The following is a 23556-nucleotide window of genomic DNA, read 5'->3' on the forward strand; positions in this document are numbered from 1 at the left end:
ACTTCCAGGATCAGTGAGAAGTATGTGAATTGGTACCTCAGTGATCAGTTCCAGCACAGGTAAATACTAACAAGTCTGAACCTGAAGAGGCGAGCTGTCAGGTTAAAACTTTGAAATCTTTATTTTTCTCTGTCTCTGAGTAAACACAATACGATTAAAACTGACCATTTTTAGTTGTTAATCAAAAAAGATCAAAGACTTTCTATCAGCTGACTATCAAGCATTTGATATCAGAGGATGATGGAGTGAATTTTAATCCATCTGCCCATCTTGACCCAAAAAGAGACACCATCTAGGCTGCAGTTTGTATTTCAAAACACTTTATTAACATGCTCTTGTTCTTCATCAGCCTGTACATTCAGTACTAAAAGGCCTCACCCAACATACACACTTAACACATAGTTATAATTATGAATGCACACACACACACACATACAAAGACACATTAGGCATACTATAAAAGCTGTTACTTTTGGGGGAAAAAAAACAATTCAACCACAAAAGCACTCACACTGACAACTTGCACTTTGGATGAAGTGTGTGTTGACATGCAGATCGTAGTTGTACAAACACCTCTAGGTTGCAGAGCTGCTTTCTTATTGGTTGAATTAACGTCAGTGAGTGAAACCTGAAGAACTAGTGTTTAATGTTTCAAGACAGTGGTGTTGTTTATATTACACGGATAATTTGGTGATGTTTCATATGAGCATTTGGGATCAATTAGAAAAAACGAACAAAAAAAAACAAAACAGATGATGTCTCATTATTCCAGTGAGACTTGTGCACTGATGGAGACGTTTAAAAGCTCAAAGTAGTTGAACATTTCAACGTAAGTGTAGCCACTTCGAGGCCTGCACACAAATAATGCATCCCATAATGCTCCAATTCAAACTTGTCAATGGATGTGCCAGCTAATCCCATGTGAACGCTGCCTTGTGACCTAAATTGGAGCTACGATATGTTCCTGCAGTGAAAATAAAGGTTGAGTGTAGAACAGAACTTTCAGTCTAAAGTTACTCTGCAGGTGTTTGGTTTTACCACCAGGTGTAACTCAACCAATGACGTTTCTACCTCCAAAGCAGCTCTGCCTGTATTTGTAAAAACCACAATCTGATGTTGACACTGGGACTGCTAGTTAACTACCAAATAAATAGCTTCAATATAAGGATTTTTTTTTTAAACTACTCTAGTTTTAATTCGGAAACTTTGATAAAAAATACACACTTCTGAACAATGTGTCAGCTAAGTGGGTAATCCTGAGTCTTCAAATCACCCGTTGGCCTGTTATTCCTCTGTGTTAGTGACCTTTCATGAGCTGAGCTTCTGTGCTCAAGTTAATGCTCTTGTTTTCTTTTATTCCCTTGTAACAAAATGATATCAAATGTGTGTGTTTCTTTGGAAATAAATAAAGACTGCATATTAAACAACTTTATAACATCCCGACTTCAATCAGTCGAGTCAGTCAGTAAAAATCAGTAACTATGATGTGACTTCGGCAACTATTTTTAGACTTGAGAATGTGAGAGAATGCAAATTTTCTTCAACCTTGACAAAGAATATGCATTGGATTCCTTTGGTGTAGCTGGTAGTGCTTCAGTAAAACTAACGGCAATTTTATCTGGTGTTTGGCAATAATGTGGCATCTGACCTGTAGTATTATCTCCACTGTGTAAACAAAGATGAATGCACTGCTTGTTGGTGTAACTTGGAGTGTTGGCAAAGGGCCTGAAGATGGGCTGCAAACTTAAACCAAGGTGGCTTAAATCCAAACATGCAACCTGGCACAACTACTTTTGAAGTAGGCCCTGGCTTTGTGGCAAGTTCAACTCAAATATATATAAGTTCATACAGAACAATAGAAAATCATTTTTACCAAAAGCTAAAATATGCAACTTCCCAAATTTTTCATCCACCTAATTAAGCAACTTTTGTTCCACAAAAAACACGAATACTGAAAAAAAAAGAGTGTCAAAAGAGAGTTAGGATATAGGTCCACACCACAGTGCATGAGGGAATTCATTAAAGTGCTCAAAAGAAGCAGACAAGACTAAAAGAAACTAACAGCAAACAACAAACAGAGACAGACTGAAGTTGATATGAAAGAGGAGACTGAAAATAACACAAAGAAAAGCCACACTGAGAATAGAAGGATACATATCAAATGCAGTCATGGAGAATGGCCACTATCCTGAGTGGAGTTGGCACATTCAGAGGCTTTCACAAGGCTGCTCGTAACAAAAAGGTCAGTTATGCAGAATGAGACAAAGAGCTAAGCAAAACACCTTCAAAGGCCTTACTCATCATCATCTGGTTTCATGTAGGTATAGAAAAAAGTTTTAATAGAAGAGTCTCAAAAAGAGAAAAAAAGGCATTTTGAGAGGAGAGGTGCAGAGAAGAGAAAGAAATGAAAGAAAAAAAAAGAAAATAAAAGAGGTCTGCGGATGGCACCTCTTCTGTTCCGTCTCTTATAGAAAGCAGGTAGGTTGGACTGCCTTTGTGGGTCGACTCGTACTGTACCGCGCTGAGATGAGCTGAGAAAACGCTGCGTTTTGCATATGCAGGTACAAAGATTCGACCCTTCTCAGTCCCTTTTTTTGGCTAACGAGGTCGGTGAATTAAAGTCGAGCGACAGCAGCTTTCTGAGTCGGGAGTTTTCCTCCTAGACAAAGAGACAAATTAGAATTTTTTGAAAAGCCTGGAAAGAAAACACTATTTTTTCCTTTATTTTTGTATTTGAAGCCAACTAAATGTTTAAGCTCCAACTGACGGCTTGTTTCTTACCTAGAGTGTCTTCCAATGAGTTCACCATCACCTTGTTGACCTTTAAAGTCCCTTGCTCCGCTCTGAAGTAAAACCATTGAAAGGAAAGGTTATTTTCAGAGCAAAACAAGTCTGCGTTCACACTCGCTGCTGAATCATAGCTTATGTAGGCACTATTTCACTGTTTGAAAGCATTTCCAACGTAATCCAGAGTAAAATGGACACCGTTTCTTGAAATATGGTGCTGCTGAATTTTTCAATGCTGTGAACATCACAAACACAATTCCTTTCACCTCAGATGGACTGGGGTGCAAGCAGAAATCTCAAAAACCAAACCCAACAAAAAAGAAACGCACTGAATGGCTGGATACCACTAGAGGTCAAGTAAGATAATATTGGATTTTGTCATTCGGGTGAACCCAAATGATTCATCTTTTGTTTTGCAATGACGACACAATTGAAGGGTTTTTTGGGAGTCTTTATCCAAATTGAAGGTTTAATTATAGAGGTTATTGTATTATGTAAAGACTGTAAATCCTTTTGAGGCAAATTTGTGATTTTTGAATTTTGGCTACATAAATAAAACAAAATAAATAAAACTGACTTGACTTGATACAAACGTACGATAAGGCTGTAACTCACTTTTCTTGACAAATAAACCAATTTCTCAAGTAAAGGGAAAAGAACAGAACAAAAAGGAGCTCAAAGCGCCGTGTCACTCAGAAATGGAAAACGAAACAAGCACCTCAGCTTTAAAAAAGTCCGGTGATCAGCAACATGATGAACTGAATATGACCACTATATAACCATACTGATTAGATTCATTAATTAAGCTAATATAAATAAAAAAATATCTGTCGACCCACTTCACATATAATATGTGTGTAATATTATTCAAGGTCCTGGTAGTTTCCAGAGAATTCATTTTCTCATTGATATGCTGTCTAGCTATTATTGGACTGTTGTATTTTCAGCTTGTGTTTTCATTTTAGTCAGCTGTTGCTTTAGGCTATCCAACCAACCAGGGACACAAGGATGATCAAAACCAACATACCCTTTGATTTTCCGTACAGCGCCCAGCCTCAGCAAAGCTGCCAGAGAGTTCTTCTGAAGGTCAGATGACAATACCTCAGTGTATCTTAGTCTACCTGGATAACAAACAGACACCACTCAAAATCAGTATATTTTGTTGAAGGTTGAGATAAAAACACAGGAAGAAACAGTTTGAAAAAATTGGCAAAGAGGGAGAAACCTGCTAGCAGGTGTTTGATGATGAACTTGCGGACAGCGGGGATGAACTGTTTTTCTGTCAGAGCCTCAGTGGCCTCTTCACACAGGAACCGACACACCACCTGGACCCAACACACACAAACACACACACACACACACACACACACACACAAACGTAGCTATTAAGGTCAAAAATGTGTTGACAACACCCTCTAAAGGACATCTGATATTAAGAGTTCTGTTGCTTAATCAATTTCTTAATGAAAAAAAGGCTTGATGTTTGCATGCAGTTTACTCTTGTTTAGTGTATGTGCATATGCATGAATGTGTCCTAAGATATGTTAAATGGGACTTGACATTACATTTAGAGACCAATTTAAAAATAATTAAATATAAATAAATCTGTAAAACTGGAAAATACTGTTTAGTGCTGCAGATGCATGATATATAATGTTTTCTGCATTAATGAAAGAGTGGACAAAAGAACCTTGTCGCTACATTTTAAAAAAAAAAATCTGACTTAAAGATGCTCTATTAGACCTACAGATTTATAATTAAGCCTGTAAAAAGTATATAAAGACTCAAAGATGTCCGACATATTTGATGAAACTTTGTAAATTTCAGATGCAAATTAGAAACAGCAACGTTCAAATAATGCTTGGTAAAGTCTAACACATTTCAGAAACTTAAATAAAGTGTGCAAATACTCTTTTCCCTCATCTGAATCTATTATCCTGCATCTGGACTAAATACAGGATTGGATATGCACATAACTAATCTCCTGTATACAAAACCAACACAACAAACATTCACAGAACTACAGTGTGTGTGTGTCTCCCTCACCTGGTATCCTTGTAGAAAGGGGTCCAGCATACTGGTGAGGAAGGTCAGGGTTCTTTGTCCTCTCTCTGTTACAAGAACTTCCTGCTGAGTAACCTGCAGAGCTCCAGTCTTCACCAGCAGGTAACAGGCCTCCTCAAAATCCTACAGGACACATGACAAGAGTGAAAAATGAAAACCACATGTCTAATGGGCCTTACCGTAATTTACTGCAGGGCCATTTATTTCAAGCACAACAGAATACAAATGTTCTTCACCTGCACTGTAGCCCCAGGACAGAGGATGAACTCATTGGAGAACATGTTTCTCAGGAAGCTGAAGCTGTTATAGACCTCCTCTGGAAAACACACAATGATTTACATGCAGGAGAAGCAGCACACTTGTATTCTAAATATCCATCTATACCATGTGGCTTTCTGGTATAAATATGTTGAACTATTAAGAGTGGAAACTGGTGTGCTCAGCCAGCACAAAATTCCTTGAAAGGGATTTAAATCTACTGCATTTTGTGGAATTTCTCTTCCCTTCTGAAGGATTTGTGTGCCTTTGTCTCCTGAGGCAAAACTGACACCCTTTTTACACAAATTTATGCATTGAAAGCCAGCTGTTATTGAGTGACTATGAAAGGTACTCATCCTATTTTCTGTCACAAACACATTTTAAAATATCTTTATTCAAGTAAATGTTCCAGCAAACAGAGAAATCCCTGAAAGTAATGTGAAACTATAGCGACAAAATAACTGAGTTTGTAGGATTGTTCCCTTTACTTGCCTGGGCTGTGTTGTTCTATCACATTTCACAATGTGTCACACTTACGTTTTTTGTTGGAGGTGGCAGTGTGTATGGCCGAGGCCAGCAGCGCCGGTCGGATGAAGACGTGCAGCGCCTGGTTCCTGTAGGAGGAGCAGGAGAGTACGACGACTGCCTGGCTCAAGAGATCCTCTTCTGGAGTGATGGTGCTGTGAGGCTCCTCTGGCTTCACTTGTCCTCCTGCTTCAAGATCATGTTTAATGTCAGATGAAGGTAACACATAAGGGAAAGATGGTTTATTTTCCAGATATTGTATATTTGAAATCTAGAACATTTTAGCCAAAAAAAGCACCATTGTTGGACTGTAATTGTGTTAATGTCAAGTTTTTAAAAGCTAGATTTGTACTTAAGAAAGTAAAAATGTATTTATTTAAAAACACCAGCTCACCTATGTGACACATTTCAGAACTAAGAAAGTTTTCTCATCCCATCTGAAGTATGTTACTTTTTTCAAGCATGTTTCACATACTTTAAGTGAAAGCTAGAAGCCTAACATATACACTGTAACTTAACTTTGTAGGACTTTTCCTGATATAACAAGGAATAAAAAATAACAAGGAAATACAAAAATCAAGGAAAGAGGAAACAAACAAATGAATAAATATAAACCTTGTTCCACTGCCAGCTGGACTCTTCCCTCAGAGATCCTCACTAGACCTCTATGCAGGGAGAGACTGGAAGAAACTACCTCTGATGGAGGCATGTGGTCTGAGGGAGAGAATTAAAAAATCTTATCGACAAAATCGAAGGAGCAGGACAGAGAGAAAGGAATAAGGGGACGTGAGCACTTGTGATTAAAACTTACATATTGCATTAAAGCTATCCAATATGCAAATGTATCTAGCAAGATGGTCTTAATCTGAATCTAATCAGATAATCTTCTCCATATGGAGAACTTAAGGTTTCAAGAATAAATCTTTTTCTGGTCTCAAATAACGCCACAACAGTATCATCATTAGTTATATCTAGATTACTTAATATCACTTCAGCTCCCACTAATAAGCTCTTTTCAACCACTACATCTGAAAATCAACAAAGGCGTCTTGTTAATCAGCTCACTTGAGCACAAAGTCAATAGTATCATTGTGACAACACTGAATGTGCCTGAGAGGGAGGACTGGGATCATACTGTACCAGGCCAGTGTAGGAAGGCTCCATACTGCCGGGAGAGGTCCCTGAGCCACACAGCTTTTTCAGTCAACTCGTCCAGCACCATCCCCTGTTTCTGCCCCGCCGCCTGGTTCTGGTGGTGGTTTTGGAGCAGCAGGGAGGCCAGAAGGACCCACGGCTTCAGGACCATGTTCTCCTCCTGTGCCCTTACCAACCTGTAGGCAGAGTTATTCACGAAGCTGTGGATCTCCTCGCTGGGCCTCCTGGGAATGTGTCTGGACAGTGAAAGCTTACAGTCAGGCAATGTTTTTATAATTGCAGAAAATATGGTATAACCAGTATATGGAATTATTTTTGCACATTAAAAGAAATATATTTTTATTTTAGAAAAAAAAAAGATTTTGTATAGATTTTTTTTAGATTTGTACACAAGGACAGCCACATATTATAAAAACACTCTTTTATCTACATATCCTCAGCTATACATGAATTAAAAAGTGAACAAACACTTGTGCAAGAGGGGTAGGAATCTATAAGCTAAGAGACTAAAGACAAGATCAACTGAATTATATTAAACATGAATGATGAGGTGTGGAAAAGCTACTACAAAATATAGGATACATACAACCAGGAACATGATACAAACCTTTACAAGAGGTGGCTGCCAGGTGAAACAGTAACAAGCTTTTTAAAAATCAAAATCAGATATCAGTGGGTTCAGAACAAGCATGATGAGGGATTTACTGACAGGTCTCAAGTATGTAAATGTCAAAATTTGCCACATTTTTTAGGTGTATACTGAAGATAGAGTAATCCTGACTAAATAAAATCTAGATAGAAGGCCCACTAGCCTTGTTATACTCCTGAAAAGAGACAATAGCTTTACTGATTGATGCACAACATGACGTGGAGGAAGTTAATTCAAGAACTATTCATGTTGTAAAAACAATCAAATAGCAGTAACAGCACTGGATGCCTGGGCGTTCCTTTAGTTTTTACACTGATAGTTTTATGCTTGTACATCATACCTTGGTTTCAGGTTGAACTGGCAGCGGTTAACCCTGCCCTGGGATATACTTCTGACAGACACAGGCTGACCAAAGTACACATGGATACTGCCATAGTCTTCACTGAGGACCTTTCTGGCTTTAAACAGACCCTGTAAGAGAGAGATGATGTAGTGATAAACAAACCTCATACAGACTTCCTACACCACTAACAGATTGCTATGTCTCTACCATAAAACTCACTTTCTGTTAGCAGCACTCTGTTAGTTCATTTACCCCCTTTTGGTAAATTAGCATAATGTTAAAATGTTTCATCTCTGACATGGACAACCAAAAGCCAGAAGTCACTTTCCCAATTTTACCGTGGTGGAAAAAAGATGATGATACCTGGTGATAAACATTTATTTCAACTAGTCATGTGAGCCAATTTAAAATGCCAAAACTAATTCTCATATATGTATCAATTTTCTTTCAGGCTGCAAAATGACTTTTGATGAAAAGATTGTTTCAGATTTAGAGAAAAAAGGGTGCAGCTGTTGAATTTTTACACTGATTTGGGATTTTTCCAAATCAAGTGTTTAGGTGACTCACTGAAGTTGACTCCTTGGGTTTAGGTACACCCAGTAGTTCTCTGGCATAGAGCGACTCCTCCAAGATCCTCTCATAACTGATACTGACTGGGACCAAGCTGACATCATACACCTCCCCTTTGAGGAATGGATCCATCACTATGTTCAACAGACCTGGATGAAGACACAAAGATAGGACACTCAGAAAAATATTGTTTATTGTACCACAAATAAAAATTTGCAAAATGATGTTGAAACATGTTAAAAATATACTGTTTGAACCAGGCTTTTTGTTTTGTTTTTTTGTCAGATATTCAGTATGTTTTAAGAAGCTGTACTGGCAGAAGAAACTACAGAAAAACCAAAACACAGTATCTGTTCAAACATCCAATGGGAAATGTTTTACAGATTACTTGTAGATTATGAATTTTGTTTTTCCATAGAAAGCTGGGAGAGCTTATGGTTGCTTTTTCATGTGACTTACCTAACTTTGGAGTCAAAGACTTGCTTGTTCGGCTTCTGGTCCCCTCTAGGAAAAATTCAACTGGTGCAAATCCATTCTGGAATAAAAAAAAACATTTACAAACACTTAAAACTGATTGTATTTACTCTCCCAAAGTTGTGCATTCAACACAGAAATAATATCACAGTTGTAAGTTGTATGGACGGTGTTCACTCTTTCTGGTTGGGCTCTGTGTACCAATTGTGATCAGGCCTTTAAATTATTAAAACGGGCAAAACAAATGTCCTTTAAAACTTTAAACAAAAAAGTCTCTGAGGAAATAACAGTATCCTCACCTTGAGCATGGTCTTAACGTACTCTGAGAAAACAGCCCAGTACAGTTTGTCTCCACCGAATGACCGCCGAATAAAGAAAGCTCCAGACATGCGCAGCATCTCCCCAACAAATTTCATCCCCATGAAGTCTGCAGGGAAATACTGACTGTAAGTTTATACGCAAATACAGGACTGAATTATGTTGAGAGGTAATCTGAATGTGGACAATATGAATATAAATCATTCTAAAACACAGCAGAGTACGTCCTCAAAAAACACCATAAAGTAGAATCAACACCTCTCTGACACAATGTCAACAAAACCTGGACAGCTTGTACATGTGTATCTAATAAGCTGGTACCTAAGCACACACACTTGTTCTTTCCCATGCTTACCCATGCCGGCAGCGATGACAGGCAGAGCCAGGTCGTAGGTGTACAGGATGTATGACATAAGCAGGAAGTCCATGTAACTACGGTGACTAGGTAGCAGAACTACCGGGTGCTCCTGAATGGCCTGCTGGAGCTAACAACAATACAAAAGCATATTAGGTGCGCATGTGTCTGTGTCAGTCTTCCAAAGTGTTTTTAACTTGTCACTGACACTTAATCATTAGTGTCTGTGCCTGTGTTTATACTCACTCTCTGGATGCCCTCTTCATTGACACAGATGCTCCTGAACAAGGTTTTAAAGACCTTGCTGAGTGTGAAGGCGAAGAAGCGAACAGTGCTGAGCTGCAGGCGGTGAGCCATCTCCTCCAAGATGGCTGATGCCTCCTCCTGGACATCATCAACAGCCCTGCCCATCTCTTTGGAAACCTTGGACATTCAAAATAAAATATTTCTTAGTACAGCATAATGTGGTAAATGTATTCAGCATCTGTCAGCTGTGTATTTGCCAAAGCACACACATGTACTTTTTAGGAACTATGGTAATATTTTCCTATAACTTAGGAAACCACTGGCATTAATTACCACAAATACTACATATTTATTAATTAAGACATGAAAACATAATTAGAGAGAATAATAGAGTTTACACTGTAGCATAAGCATTAAAGCATAAGCATAAAAATATGCCATCTATTGAGCATAATCTTAATATCATTTCACACACTGACCAGTTTTCCTTGAAAGAACATCCATCCTGTATAACCATACTTGAAATTGATGTCATTTATTGGCTAAAATTCATGCCAATACCAATATATCTACGACAACTAATATCAGCCAATATACTGGCCTGGCTTATTTCAAGTTCAGATGAGCTATGACTTACCTGATTGATGACATAGTGTATCTGCTCAGACTGAAGCACCATGTTCTTCAGCTGGTTGGCTTTGCAGGGAGCTACTCCTTTGTAAAGAACGGGAGTGTAACATCTGAGGGCGTATCTGAGGTCGCTGGAGTTCCTCCTCTCTTCCAACATGTCTTCAAAATCATCTCTTTTCTTCAGCATAGGATCTCTATGCTAGATAAAAGCAAAACATCACACTATGTTAGAAGCAGGTATTGTTTCTACAGGGTCTACTTTGTGTCTATTGGTAGTTACACATCTGAGCAGACAAAAATGACATGTGGAGTTCCCCAAGGCTCCATTCTGGGGCCTCTTCTGTTCAACATCTACATGCTCCCACTGGCTCAGATTTTCGAAAATAACAAAATATGTTACCACAGTTATGCAGATGACACACAAATTAACATAACCGTATCACCCAGGGACTATTGTCCAATACAAGCACTGAGTAAGTGCACTGAACAAATCAATGATTGGATGTGCCAGAATTTTCTTCAGTTAAACAAAGATAAAACTGAAGTAATCGTTTTTGAAGCCAGGAAGAACAATTAAAAGTCAGGACTCAGCTTCAATCAATAATGTTAAAAACCACAAACCAAGCCAGAAATTTTGGTGTAGTCATGGACTCAGACCTGACTTCCAACAACTACATTAAGACAATTACACAGTCAGCCTACTATCACCTAAAGAATATATCAAGAATTAAAGGACTTATGTCTCAGCAGGATTTGGAAAAACTTGTCCATGCATTTATCTTCAGTAGACTTGACTACTGTAATGCTGTCTTCACAGGTCTCCCTAAAAAAAAAATCAATCAGACAGCTGCAGCTAATTCAGAACACTGCTGCTCAAGTCCTCACTAACACTAAGAAAGTGGATCATATCACTCCAGTTCTCAGGTCTTTACACTGACTTCCTGCCTGTCAAAGTATTCATCTTAAAATACTGCCATTGATTTATAAAGCACTGAATGGTTTAGGGCCAAAATGCATTTCTGATCTGCTGCTACATTATGAATCATTTAGACCTCTCAGGTCATCTGGGACAGGTCTGCTTTCTGTCCCTAGAGTCAAAACTAAACATGGAGAAGCAGCGTTCAGTTTTTATGCTCCACATATCTGGAAGAAACTCCCAGAAAACTGCAGGTCTGCTGCAACTCTCAGTTCTTTTAAATCACAGCTGAAAACTTTCCTGTTTGCCTTTTATTAAACCAAATTTGAGGGTTAATATCTTACACTGCACTGTATTTTTTATTGTCCTGTTTTATCTGTCTTATTCTATTTTAACTTATTTTCATTTCCAAATTTAAAACTTTTAATTGTATTTAAATGTCTTTTTACATTGCCTTGTGTTGCTTTTATAATCTGTCTTGATGCCTTTTATGCTCTATGTAAAGCACTTTGAATTGCCTTGTTGTTAAAATGTATTATACAAATAAACTTGCCTTGCCTCCTATTCATACTGACTATTAAAAGATCCCCTTCCCCCCTTGTGCTTTCAATGTAAGTGCTGGGGGCCAAAATCCCAAGTGTGTTCACACACAGTCATTTTGTGTAAAAATGCATTTCAAAGTTGATGTGAAGCTTATATGGGGCTGCAGCAGTCTGAGTTAGTCATATCAAGTGGATATCTGCCACATTTACAGTCTTTTTAGCATCAATTTCCCTCTTCAAGTTTCTTCAGACAGTGCTTCCCTGTTGAGCTGCGGTGGAAGTATAGGAACAAAAAGAGGGACTTTGGCACATAAAAGACTGTAACATTGAAAGATATCTACTTTTAAATACATTTTTGCAAAGAGGGAGAACTGTGGATTTTGTTCCCCATCGCTTAAGTGCATCACGAAGGGATCTTCTAATTGTCAATATGAACAGGAGGAATGACTATGACAAGCAAAACCTGTTTTAAATGTTCATATGGCCACCTGACTGTTATTTTAAGACAGACTTGAAAAAATGTGAACTTATCCGTTAAGGCACTGCTAAGGTTACACAGTTTAAAGGCAAGAAATCAACTGATTAACTTAGTTCTGCCACAGTGATTCAAACCGTCGCTGCATATCATGTTGCATAACAGTGGCATGTAGTATAAAACTACCGCGAAGTAAATCAATAAACTGCCTTATTAATGTCCGTAACATTATCACCTACAGTACAGAACAGTATGTTTCGAAGCTGTGTTCTTATATACACACACATATGAATGTGTTATTTACTTGTTTGAATGAAACGTCAAATGCCAAACAGTGAGAGCTAAGTTAGCTTAGCCTTCTGGCTAGCAAAGCATAACAGTTACATACCGAACAAACAGCGTTGGATGTCATACTGCGTCACTCTTTACAAACACATACACGCTGCTTCCAGGGATGTTATATGTGCATGAAGGATTTCTGTGGTCCTGCTTCTTGGTAAAGAATGCTCCTAGTTGATGTCAGCACTTGAACAACTTCACATGGGCGTGTTACTACCAGCCGACTTTTCCGTATATTTTCACGCAAACCTACGGTGGCCCGCAAGGACCGCCCCCACGTGCTTCCACAGTTTGTTTTCATTCATGCTGTCCGGCTGCTATCGTTGAGCCTCAGCGAGTTAGCATCTGTTTTGCTCTCTTTTTTGTTAACCTGCATGTACCATTAACTTAAAATGAACTCCAAAGCTAACGGAGAAGAAGACGAAGATTGTTTGTTTCTTGAACAAGTTTTGGACAAACTGTATGACTTTGGTAAGTGTAGTGAACAAGCTAGGCGGCTAGCTCATAGGCCGTCAGAAACCTACCAACTTACTACTCCTTTCTTACTTGTTTTAGCATGTAAATACATAATGGAAAGTTAAATCGGTGCAACAGAAGTAAAAACCTATTGAAGGGATGTATTTCCATGTGTTTTAGTAATGTAGGATGAATGAATAAACGCTCTACAGTCTTATTAACCATCAGTGATCATGATGGTATAACAGTGATATACAGGCATGTTTACCCCTTGTTTCAGTTGCAGGCTTTTATCCACCTGTTTAGAAAGATATAGTTCTTAAAAATTTTATTTATATCAAGTAGTAAAGGACCTGTGCAAGTTTAAGTTTTGTATATTAGTGGCCTATACTAATCACTCCATGGAAGTCGGGGATCGATATATTTTTATTTACAATCACAGAGGTGATCATTGGTAAATATTGTTAACTCAAGTAATCAGTTAGCAAGCTGATGTGTAATTACAGAGACAGATGTTGAACTCTACTGCCCACTGTCTCTACTCTTGTTTCAATTTTGTGTGCTGTTTTATGGCTTCATAAATTTGTGTTTTATGTTCAGATTTTTTGATATTGAAAATTTTGTATTAAGGTATATATGCTAATTCCACATATTGATTTTCAATCTAATAGCCTTTTATTGCTTTTAGCTCACATAAACACCACGAGGGGACATAAACCCTGTAAAATGATGATGATGATGTTTAGCTAAGGTAACAGGGACTGGAATCAGATATTTCACGCTTTCTGTACCCGTGTTGTTGACTTGATGGTGCAGGTAATAAACCAGCAACCAAAAAGAAGTCTCGGAAGAAGGGAAAACGGAAGAGATGTGAGGAAGAGGAGGAAGAAGACGCTCCTTCAGCTGACAATGAAGACAACAGAGCGGAGCATTTTGGTGTTGCTCACCAGCAGCAACAATCAAAGGCTGACAACACTACTCCTCAGCAAACAGGTAGGCTGCCACTAAAATATGTTTTGTAACTCTGCCTCCCTCCTATACCTTCCCTTATTCCAGCACAGTTTTCTGTATGCTTCCTTTTCTCACTTGTTAAAGGTATCATGTCTTACTCAGGTCCTACCATGCAGCAGGTGAGCCAGGTGGAGGTAGTGACCTTCCAGGACCCCAATAAGAAACAGAAGACCAAGCCGACGCCAGCACCTGACAAAATACCTGTAAGTCTATGATTGTTTTTAGCTTACTCCGTATATATATCAAAGCACAGCTGAGGCTTACAAGGTCCAGCACACACTTGTTTTCCTCTGGTGCCACCCTCAGTCCTGTATTACATTTGTTAGCCTTTTAATCTAAGAATAGCAAAGTAGAAACTGGTAGAAAATTACGGACCCATTATAAATTGCTATGTTCTAGGATGCTGTATCATCTAGACTATATCTGTCTGTATTCCCCTGCTGCTCTTTGTGCTTGTTGAAACATTATTTACAGATATGATTATTTCCTCTTCAGCTTCTGCTTGTTGAACACACCATTTCATTTTATTTTTCCTTTTTCTCGCTTTTTCCATGCTATCTCTTGATCATTCAGCTTGTGAAAAATGAAAGAAAGCAACTTTATCAATTTCATAATGCTAGTTCAGGACACAAGCTATCCTTCATAACACTGTAATAAAGTTTCTTTAGTCTTGGTATTGTCATCAATATTCATACTGTACTGAGGCTGAGAGGCTTTCCATCGTCTTGAAACAGTAAAGTCAGAAGCTTAACTGATGCACACCGTTGTGCAGGAGTTTCATGATATCATAAGTCCAAGGTTGGATCATTTTATGCAACTTGTGTCATAAAAAAACAACTTAAAAACTGTCTGGACACTCAGAGCTCAGTTTTGCTTGTTTGAGATGTCTTTATTGGATTGCATTTTAATATATATCTAATTACTGTGATATTAGTGTGTGTAACCATATGAAAGATGAAGTAACATATATATATATATATATATATATATATAATTTTAATATTTCAGCAGGTAGACAGATACAGATTTTTTTAGGTCAAACAGACATATTAAACTTACATTTCCATGCAGCCAATATAAGTTTGAAAAGGAAAAAATGAAAACAGATGATCTGCTCTGTGAAATCTTTCATCTTTTACCAACTTATGTGCTGCATTTTACGTAGAGTGTCGCCAGTCAGACTTAGTAATGAATCTGAAACTCTATACAGCACAAAGGAAAAGTAGTTTTATTGCACAAAGAGGTGCTACACTTCCTCACAGCATAAAGGAGTAGAAATGGAACATAGAAGGGGTGAAGTGAAGTTTATATTCTCTCACAGGAAATGTGACAACATCCTTTCGGTCGCATGAAGCAACAGGGCTGAAGGGGAAGGTAGTTTTGACATTACAGTGGTATGAACTAAAATCATCTCCTCTAGGATCAGTTACTTTTTACAGCAGCTTTACCAAAGAACTGAATCAAGTCAGCTATGTGCACAAATGCAGCACCTTCTTATAAAAAGTCTTTCTTCCTAGAAACTTGTTTTGAATTGAAAACCTGCCACCATGTGACCCATAGTTAACCTTCTCTGTTTATACTCTTCCTGTCACCATCCATTCACTTCATTTTCTTTCTCCTCTTGTCTTTGTTGCCTTTGGATGTGTGATGTCTTCACTTCCAGCCCCTTCAGATAAAAGAGAAGAAGCAAAGCGACCAGCTAGAAGAACTCAACTTGGAAAAGGTGACAATTTTATCACACTTTATATCTTTAAGACATTTCCTGTGGCATTTATATTGATGTTGCTCCCAAGCTGATTTACTAAATTAAAACATCTGCTTTAATTATAGATTTAGTGACAGGTGATGTGAATATTGTTATTTTATAATTTCTACATGTTATAAAATTACCTTCCTTTTATTTGTGTGTATGTACTGTATGTAGGCTCGTCTGGAGGTGCATCGGTTTGGAATCACTGGCTATAAGAAGGAGCAGCAGCGTGTTTTTGAACAGGACAGAGCAGTCATGCTGGGAGCCAGAGTAAGGAAAACTTTCCTCCCGTTCCTCCAAAGTTGGAAATACTCATGACTTGATTTCTTTTAGTGTTTTTCCAAAGTGCTGTACATATTTTCTTAGCGTCACGCCGCCCTTATAACAGCTGAGTGACCAACTTGTTGACGTACAGTAATTCTTCTCTCCTGATCAGCCTCCTAAGAAGGAGTATTGCAACTACAAGGTGCTACAGCAGCAGATCAAAGAGAAGAAGCAGAAAGCAAAGGAGGAGGTTCAACCGGTAAGACCTGCACCAAAATGGGTTGCCCTAATTTTATATATAAGTGAACATATATATTGCTAGGTTAGTTAGAAGGTTATGGGGATGATAATAATAATAAATGAATAAATAAATATAATGGTAAACAAAAAAATTAAATTCTTATTCTAACCATGTGTCCTTGCTCTGTAGGACCTGAAGAAAAAGAAGAAGCAGAATAATCAAAGGTGGGTGGACTGTAAACATTTCCCTCATTACATATCTTCATGGGTCACGAGGCAGCAGCAGGGCGGTGTAAAGTGAAAGACTTACATGCTGGCAAACATTTTCTCTCCTTAAGTGTCCTTGAAGCTGTATAGTATATAATTATCTTAAATACGTAAGTCTAAAGCACAAGAATGTCTCCTTGATTAACAAGAATTCATCATAACCTGTGGATAGAAACACAGCACCGGTAATTTGCATAATATCTTTCTTCAGTATATTTGGCATCATTTGAGCTTCGGAGAGAAAATCCCACATTAACAGATGTTCACACAGGCTGCCTAGCTACATGTCAGTGGTTGAAACCTGCATTTCCATATGCTGCCATCTCCAGCAGGGACAAGAAGAAGAACACGTCCTCTGGTTCGGCCTCGGCTCCCTCAGGTCAGGTCGGGCGCTTCAAGAACGGCATGCTGATCCTCAGCTCCAAGGAGATCCAGAAAATCAAAGGCAAAAGGGGAAGCAAATAGGTGTGTTTTCTCACACTTCTATAAATCACTTAAGAGGAATTAAAAGATGAGGACTTGTGGTTATTAGGGACTTTAGGGTTAATATTAAACTCCTGTCAAGTGTGAGGGCCAAGGTTAAACATCTAGTGATGAGGATTAAGGGGAGTGCAAATGTAAGTGCATATGTTTGTGTTCACAGGTGACCAATTAAATCTTCAGGATGGGAAAATATCAGCAGACCAGAGGAAGAACCGGTATCCAAACCTCCATCAGTGACTTTGCAGCCAAACATGAAGGAGGAAATGGACAAAACCTGATGTTGAGAAGCAGATTTCCTGAGGACATGTCTCAGGTCTGCTGTAAAATATGAGGTGACGGTGTTCCTGGTGAAAGACCGCTGAGTCAGGATCCAATTTATCAGTCTTCAAAACGGACCCTGAACGTGCGCCATGGCAGGACGTTAAATGCACAAAACTGGAGTCTCTGTCGAATCATATTCCATCACAGTTAATTTATTTTTGTTTTATAAATGACCGAAAAAAGAAGACATTTTCATTTCTCGTGTTTTACACTGTAAAGGCTTTTAAAATTACGCAGTTACAATGCATTTCTCATATACAAACCATGTAGTCGTACAAAACATTTACAACTTGGCAGGAAGGGAGGGGGGGGGGTCAAAGGGATCTCAACAAGACACATGTAATTTAAAAAAAATGTCGACGTTTTCATGAAGAAACACACATAAACACACTGGATGGACCACGAGAAAGCAGAATCGGTCTTGCCCCTAAAAACCGTTATTTACATCACCTCTTGGGAGCCTCAAGAAGCTGTCTTCTAGATGTCAACGTTGCAAGTCTTCACAGAAACCAGTTCGTTCCATTTCATTAAAGGAAAAACATAAAAAAATAATGACGATGGCGAAACAAAAGCTTGTGATCTGGCAGTGTGCGGCTGGGTGAGGTCACAAATTCTCACACCATTTTCTTGAAGCAGCTTTTTGTATTATTTATATATGTTTAAAAAAAAAAAAGAAAGAAAGAGCATGAGGAAATATCTGCAGCACATCGCACATGTTTCAAGCTGTAAGCACATCTGTGTCACGTTGAGGAGACTTTGTAGCCAGCAAGCCTTTTTTTTAACCTCTTTCAATCAACCATAGACGGTATATATAATCAGTAGCCATTCAACTTTTATACGGAACAAAACAAAGAGGGTGATAGACAAAAGAAAATAAATATATAATTAAATATATTTACATACTTAATACAGTAAATAAATGACTTTTTTCCTGTGCTGTTTTTTTAAGATAACTAACTGCATTGACATGCTTTTTTCCCCAGCACCATATCTTGAAGTTAAATTAGTAAAATATCTCACATTCATGGGTGGGTAAGTGTGGGGTAAAGGGACATGCCATACAAGCACTCTTACAATACCACATCTAGACAGGAGTGACTACAATGTGAATCATTCTAAATATGTGATATTATGGTCTGAATCTGCCACATAAAGTATTGGTTTGAAGGAAATGGACTGACCCCATTTTACCTGATATACTCTCTGGCTTCCCAAACCTCTGAAACACTTTGAATCCTAAGCTTTTTGGTAGTAGCTTATATTCCCTCCAGTCAAGATTTCCTCTGTGCCACTTTGATATCAGAACTGCCCAGAGACATGCAACCCCCCCCCCCTCACCCCCCCCAAATCATCCAGACTTTCAGAAGAACGTGATAGATGTCTCACGTTGCTCGTGGGCGCTAAATCTATTCCCGGGTTACAACAAAGTCTACCTTGGGGCACGTTTCTCCTCTGGTGTGGGAGGTTAGAAGAGACCGAGCAGCAAGTAAAGCTTCACATGATGCAACGTAGCCCTTAGGTAGTAGCTGGCAGTCTGGGGCACGTCACAAAGTCCCCTGTGGCAGATAGTTAGATGTTTGGTTTCTGGGTCGGGGGGTGGAGGGGAAGGATTGGTTCAAATCCTGACGTTTACACTAATGCTGCATTCATGTCACAAGGGGAAAGGTTGTAAATATACTACTGGAAAGCACTGCTTAGGTCAACGGGTTCATATATACCACTAGAATATACTGTTTGTCTTCAGTAGCTCCTGCCTGTAGTCAAGCATAGAGGATGTTACACAGCTGGTAGACCATATATGGCTGCATGCCAATTAAATTTCAAATTAAGATTTCAACTTTAATAAAATTATTTATTATGGGTTTTATTTCTTGATCTTAAGTTAGCACAGTAATGAAATACTTTGGTTGGTGTCAATTTTTCCCAGCAGACATTTTGACTTGTCATAGTAGGAAAAGCACAGGTGTTACTATTAACATTAGCAATGACTCCTGTTCTATTCAGGTGTCTCAGTAATTAATGACAACATCCTTTTCCTACTGTGAAATGTCAATATATCTCATGTGAAAAATGTCTAAACCAAACTCTGCAGAAAACCTCAGCTTCTTCATGACTTCAGACAAGCTTCCCCACATAATCTGAATGCAGCATTCATTGCAGAGAGCCAGTCAAACTGGTCAGGCTTGTTGCAGACTCGCACTGTAGCGTAAAACACCGTCTGTTTTGCTATCCTAGGACTTAAATGTCATGGATTTGACATTCTCGATAACAGCTTTGATTCAAAAATAAATATATAATCCCGTCTCCAGCTCCCAGAAAGGTTCAATCATCATTCTTCAGTAGAATTTCTTCATTCAGTAAAGAAAGAACCCAAATTCAGGAAGCAGAACAAAACATAATTAAAAGATATTATACTACTCTAGTCCTCTACAGTTAAGTAAATTATTTTAAAATAAGTACAAATGAATGTATAATATTTCTGTTATATTATTGAAAATAGAGCTTTCTAATTTTAGTAAGAAATACCTGCTTCACCTGGCTTATTTAAAGTTTGCGTTGAACTGAAAATGAGAAGAATAAGGGTGTGGTAAGGAGGATATAAGTGCTTCCTGCGATCATAAGAATTTGTCAACATATATAAAAACATGTAAAACAGAAAAGAAATGACTGTTTTATGTCCCTGATTGAATGTTGGAATATCATGCGATAGATGAGACAAAATGCTTGCTGACATTTTTTTTTTTTAAAGTCAGCAGTTAAAGGTATGAACACACAGTTGACCCATATGTAACAACAGGATTAGTTTAGAAATGCATCAATCCTGTTGTACCTCCATCCAACAGCAGAGGGCGAGCTGTCGTAGCGGTTGGCTTTAACATCACTCTTTGCAATAACAATAATACAGTTCACTATTTACAATACAGCTTCAGATATTTTGTAAACTTGTTTGATGCGTAATCCATGCTTAATATCACACGTCATAATCACATATCAGTATTTACAGTTTGTGGATTCCCATACACACACACATATGACCCCAACATCTGTATGGCAGGTCTGCTGTCTACACTTCTAACGACTTCTCTCTCACACTCAGAACGTTATAGATAATAGAAATATTTCAATATCGTAATAAAGATTAAATAAGTTTAAATTCATTTAAAAACAAACTTCTGCATTCTCTGCTGCATCGAGCTGAGTGACATGATAAAATATACACGGGTGACGTATGTTTAAACGATATTATCTTATATCCTGTGTCACAGTGGTCTGGTTGAATTTTGAAGCTACTGTCCTCTACAGGCTGCCATATCCAGCCGCCTGACGAGACGTCTGCAAATGTAGCTTTACCTGATGTGACTATTCAAGATCATTAAAGGTACCTGGTCGTGTGAGATTCTACAGAGAGACTGAAAGATGAGCACACGATAAAATTACTAAGAGAAAACCACACTTATTTTTTTTAAAGCAAGGTTAGGCTCAGTTCCATTTCATTTTAGCATGTTTTGACGTTCATCCTGATGTGTACAGAGCATGGGAGAGGCTGATTGAACTTGTTACCTCACCTTGATTAATACACACATTTAAACCTCTTAAACCTCATTGAAACACCGGTTGGTCACTTATAACAAACTCATGCTGTGCTGCAAAACATTATTCAAACCCACAGAATAGTTTTTAAAATTCTAGTGAAGATCCAAAAGTTAGCGAAGATGCCAAATATGTCTGATAAGTTGAAATGAGGAAATATGTATAAAACGATGCACAAGACATCTAGAATATATCTATTTGATTTAATGACAGGATTCTTGAGTTTGAATAAAGCTGAAGAGCTGTAATAAGATGAAGCAGAATATAAATCTCTCAGTAAATGTGGAATAAGAGGCTTTAAATGACCCTACAGCTATTTAAAGGGGAAACCTGAATATTAAGGGTTAAATGTCAATTTAACTCCTGCAGGATGTTTCAAACTGATTTCAATCACTTCTATTAAGATGTTGGTTGCTTGCATGTAAGGCATATTATTATTGGTGGTAGTAAAAGTTACAATAATACAAGCTAAAGGACCCAACAAGCCTGGAGTGGCGCTAAAGACTAGAAATTGGAGTTGTATCAGTTAATAGTTAAGTCCACTGTCTGCAACTACATATGAAGTTATTTCCTGGGCTTGTTTTACCGCCTACTTCCATGCAGCTTTAAATAACACTGAATGATAATAATCCAAAGCAAAACACTATGCTTACAGTTGTAAGGAAATGTAGCAGCCTATTTAAATTCATTTTCACAAAGTAGTTTGATATCTTGGAAAATGTGTTCTCCGCTTTCTGCCAAGAGTTTGATGAGAAGATTGATACCACTCATTTATTTGTCCATAAAATATAATGCTACATCCAGCAGCGGATTAGCTTAGCTTAGCATAAAGACTGGAAGCAGGGGGAAACAGCCAGCCTGGCTCTGAGTAAAAGTAACAAAATCCACCAACCAGCACCTCCAAAGTTAACTGATTATCAAGTTATGTCTCGTCTCTTTAATCAGTACAAAAACAAAGATTTTTCCCCGTTTCAAGTCTTTATGCTAAGCTAAGCTAAGCAGCTGCAACTAAATGAATTCAGCACTTTGTGTTGCAGGATAAAACATCCCCCCCTTCTCTTCCAGGCTCTGTAGATCTATCACATCACTGAACAATGAAATGGAACTCTCCCAGCTTGACCTCAGTGTGTAAACCTCTTTGACAACAGCACCAAACAATCTTTACGCCACTTTGCATGACACAGAGATCTCAGATATTCCTACCCACAGACAGGAAGTCAGTTCTCCATTAAATACGAACTGAGAGGGGGAAAACAGAAAACAGAGAAGGCGGCGGTGTTGTCGGAGCTGCAACTGAGATAAAAGTTTAGCTTTTGAATATTTCATGAGTGAAACAACCCGTGGTGCCATTTGAACTCCTAAAAAAAACTGTTTTCATCTGGTTTAATCTGTAAACACACCTGAGAGAGAAGCAGAGCAACAATGAGCATCACTGAATCATTTCTCCCTCGTTTTTTTTTCCCGCCTTCTGAAAGCACCTTGCTGCTATGAACTGCTATTGATAACTAATGATGACTATGGTGTTGTTTTCTGATTGTATATCAGTAAATCAGTAAACAGATCAGATACCAGTTAGCACAATAAAAAGCAAAAATAACTTCTAGCACAATATTATTTCACTGCACAGTGTGAGAGTCTTCACTGTTGATTCTGTCAAAGTGTGAGGATTGATTCGTTTGATCACAGGCCTCTAGGAGACATTTCAGGCCGTATTGTTCTTTCAGTGACTTTTTTTTTTTTTTTTTTTTGGAATGGCACAAGCTGGGATAATAACATGAGTGCTGTTATTATTCTGGAGTTCACAGGGCAAAGACCGGGATATGAAAAAAGTATGGCGATCCACAGTAACTCTGTAGTGACATCCACAAGCTTCAATCAATGTATTTATAGCCAATAATAACTCAGATTTAATCCTTCATCACAAATTATGGAGCAGGATTTCACCCTGAAGTGTATCCAAGACAAAGGGCACCTTGAGAAGGGTGGGAGAGGGCTAAATCCCATCTGGCAGGATTTAAAAAGATCCATGTGGGAGTGAAGTGAGGCTGCATATGACGTTGTTGGTTTGTATCCAGGGCACGCTCAGACGGAGGAAGGAGCTCCTACTGTTTGATATTCTTTGGCACCTCCAGGCCCGTCAGTAAGGTCACCTGAAGAGGACAAAAAGACAAAAACACAACAATGAGATCATCACTACTGAGGCTGAGGACAGTCCAGCTGGATCTGGAGAACATACACACATTTGACATCTAGTATGATTTAAGGCACATTTGACCATTAACTGAGATCACAGTTTTAGTTGGATTTAAGGAACTTCTGAACTACCAGCTAGGTTGACACATACTCAGTGAACACTTGGGATTGGGCAACGCAACACAATGAAAATTGATCACACTTTCAAGTTCAGAAGTTGTCAATACAGCTCATGGCTTCATTCAAGAGTTTTCAGTTTTCAACAAGACTGGTTGCTATTATTGTGTTTTACAAATCAGGAGATATTTGTTTTGTGCTGCTGCAAATGAAGGTA

At 38.3% G+C, this 23556-nt stretch overlaps 3 protein-coding genes across 8 annotated transcripts in view; 1 reads left to right on the forward strand and 2 right to left on the reverse strand.

The window, feature by feature from the left end:
- Positions 1-303: 303 nt before the first annotated feature.
- Positions 304-12868, reverse strand: gnpat (glyceronephosphate O-acyltransferase). Of its 2 annotated transcripts, none has more exons than XM_067571507.1 (17): positions 12696-12868; positions 10382-10573; positions 9745-9921; positions 9499-9628; positions 9125-9252; positions 8811-8886; positions 8349-8500; positions 7779-7909; positions 6775-7025; positions 6250-6348; positions 5647-5820; positions 5088-5167; positions 4834-4974; positions 4013-4112; positions 3815-3908; positions 2782-2843; positions 304-2659 (listed from the first exon to the last, which is right to left on the reverse strand). In XM_067571507.1, the coding sequence occupies exons 1-17, from the start codon at positions 12717-12719 to the stop codon at positions 2616-2618; spliced, it is 2055 nt and encodes a 684-aa protein (XP_067427608.1). In that variant the 5' UTR covers positions 12720-12868; the 3' UTR covers positions 304-2615. The 2 variants fall into 2 exon arrangements, with proteins under 2 accessions (XP_067427608.1, XP_067427607.1); XM_067571506.1 differs by having other exon boundaries at positions 5647-5823; positions 12696-12867.
- A 47-nt stretch (positions 12869-12915) lies between these two features.
- Positions 12916-17623, forward strand: c18h1orf131 (chromosome 18 C1orf131 homolog). 4 transcript variants are annotated; one of them, XM_067571508.1, is made up of 9 exons: positions 12916-13117; positions 13919-14095; positions 14198-14316; positions 15777-15836; positions 16038-16133; positions 16300-16386; positions 16558-16592; positions 16964-17099; positions 17278-17623. In XM_067571508.1, exons 1-8 carry the CDS (start codon positions 13039-13041, stop codon positions 17097-17099), a joined length of 789 nt encoding a protein of 262 aa, XP_067427609.1. In that variant the 5' UTR covers positions 12916-13038; the 3' UTR covers positions 17278-17623. The 4 variants fall into 4 exon arrangements, with proteins under 4 accessions (XP_067427609.1, XP_067427610.1, XP_067427611.1 ...); XM_067571509.1 differs by having other exon boundaries at positions 16967-17099; XM_067571510.1 differs by having other exon boundaries at positions 14216-14316.
- A 5285-nt stretch (positions 17624-22908) lies between these two features.
- Positions 22909-23556, reverse strand: part of LOC137168770 (tripartite motif-containing protein 67) — a 49756-nt gene continuing 49108 nt past the window's right edge. For both annotated transcript variants that reach the window (XM_067571505.1, XM_067571504.1), the window contains one exon: positions 22909-23179. In XM_067571505.1, the coding sequence (XP_067427606.1) occupies positions 23132-23179 (48 nt within the window). In that variant the 3' untranslated portion in view covers positions 22909-23131. The remainder of the gene's footprint in view (positions 23180-23556) is intronic.

Source organism: Thunnus thynnus, chromosome 18, assembly GCF_963924715.1.
Source record: "Thunnus thynnus chromosome 18, fThuThy2.1, whole genome shotgun sequence".
NCBI lineage: Eukaryota > Metazoa > Chordata > Actinopteri > Scombriformes > Scombridae > Thunnus > Thunnus thynnus.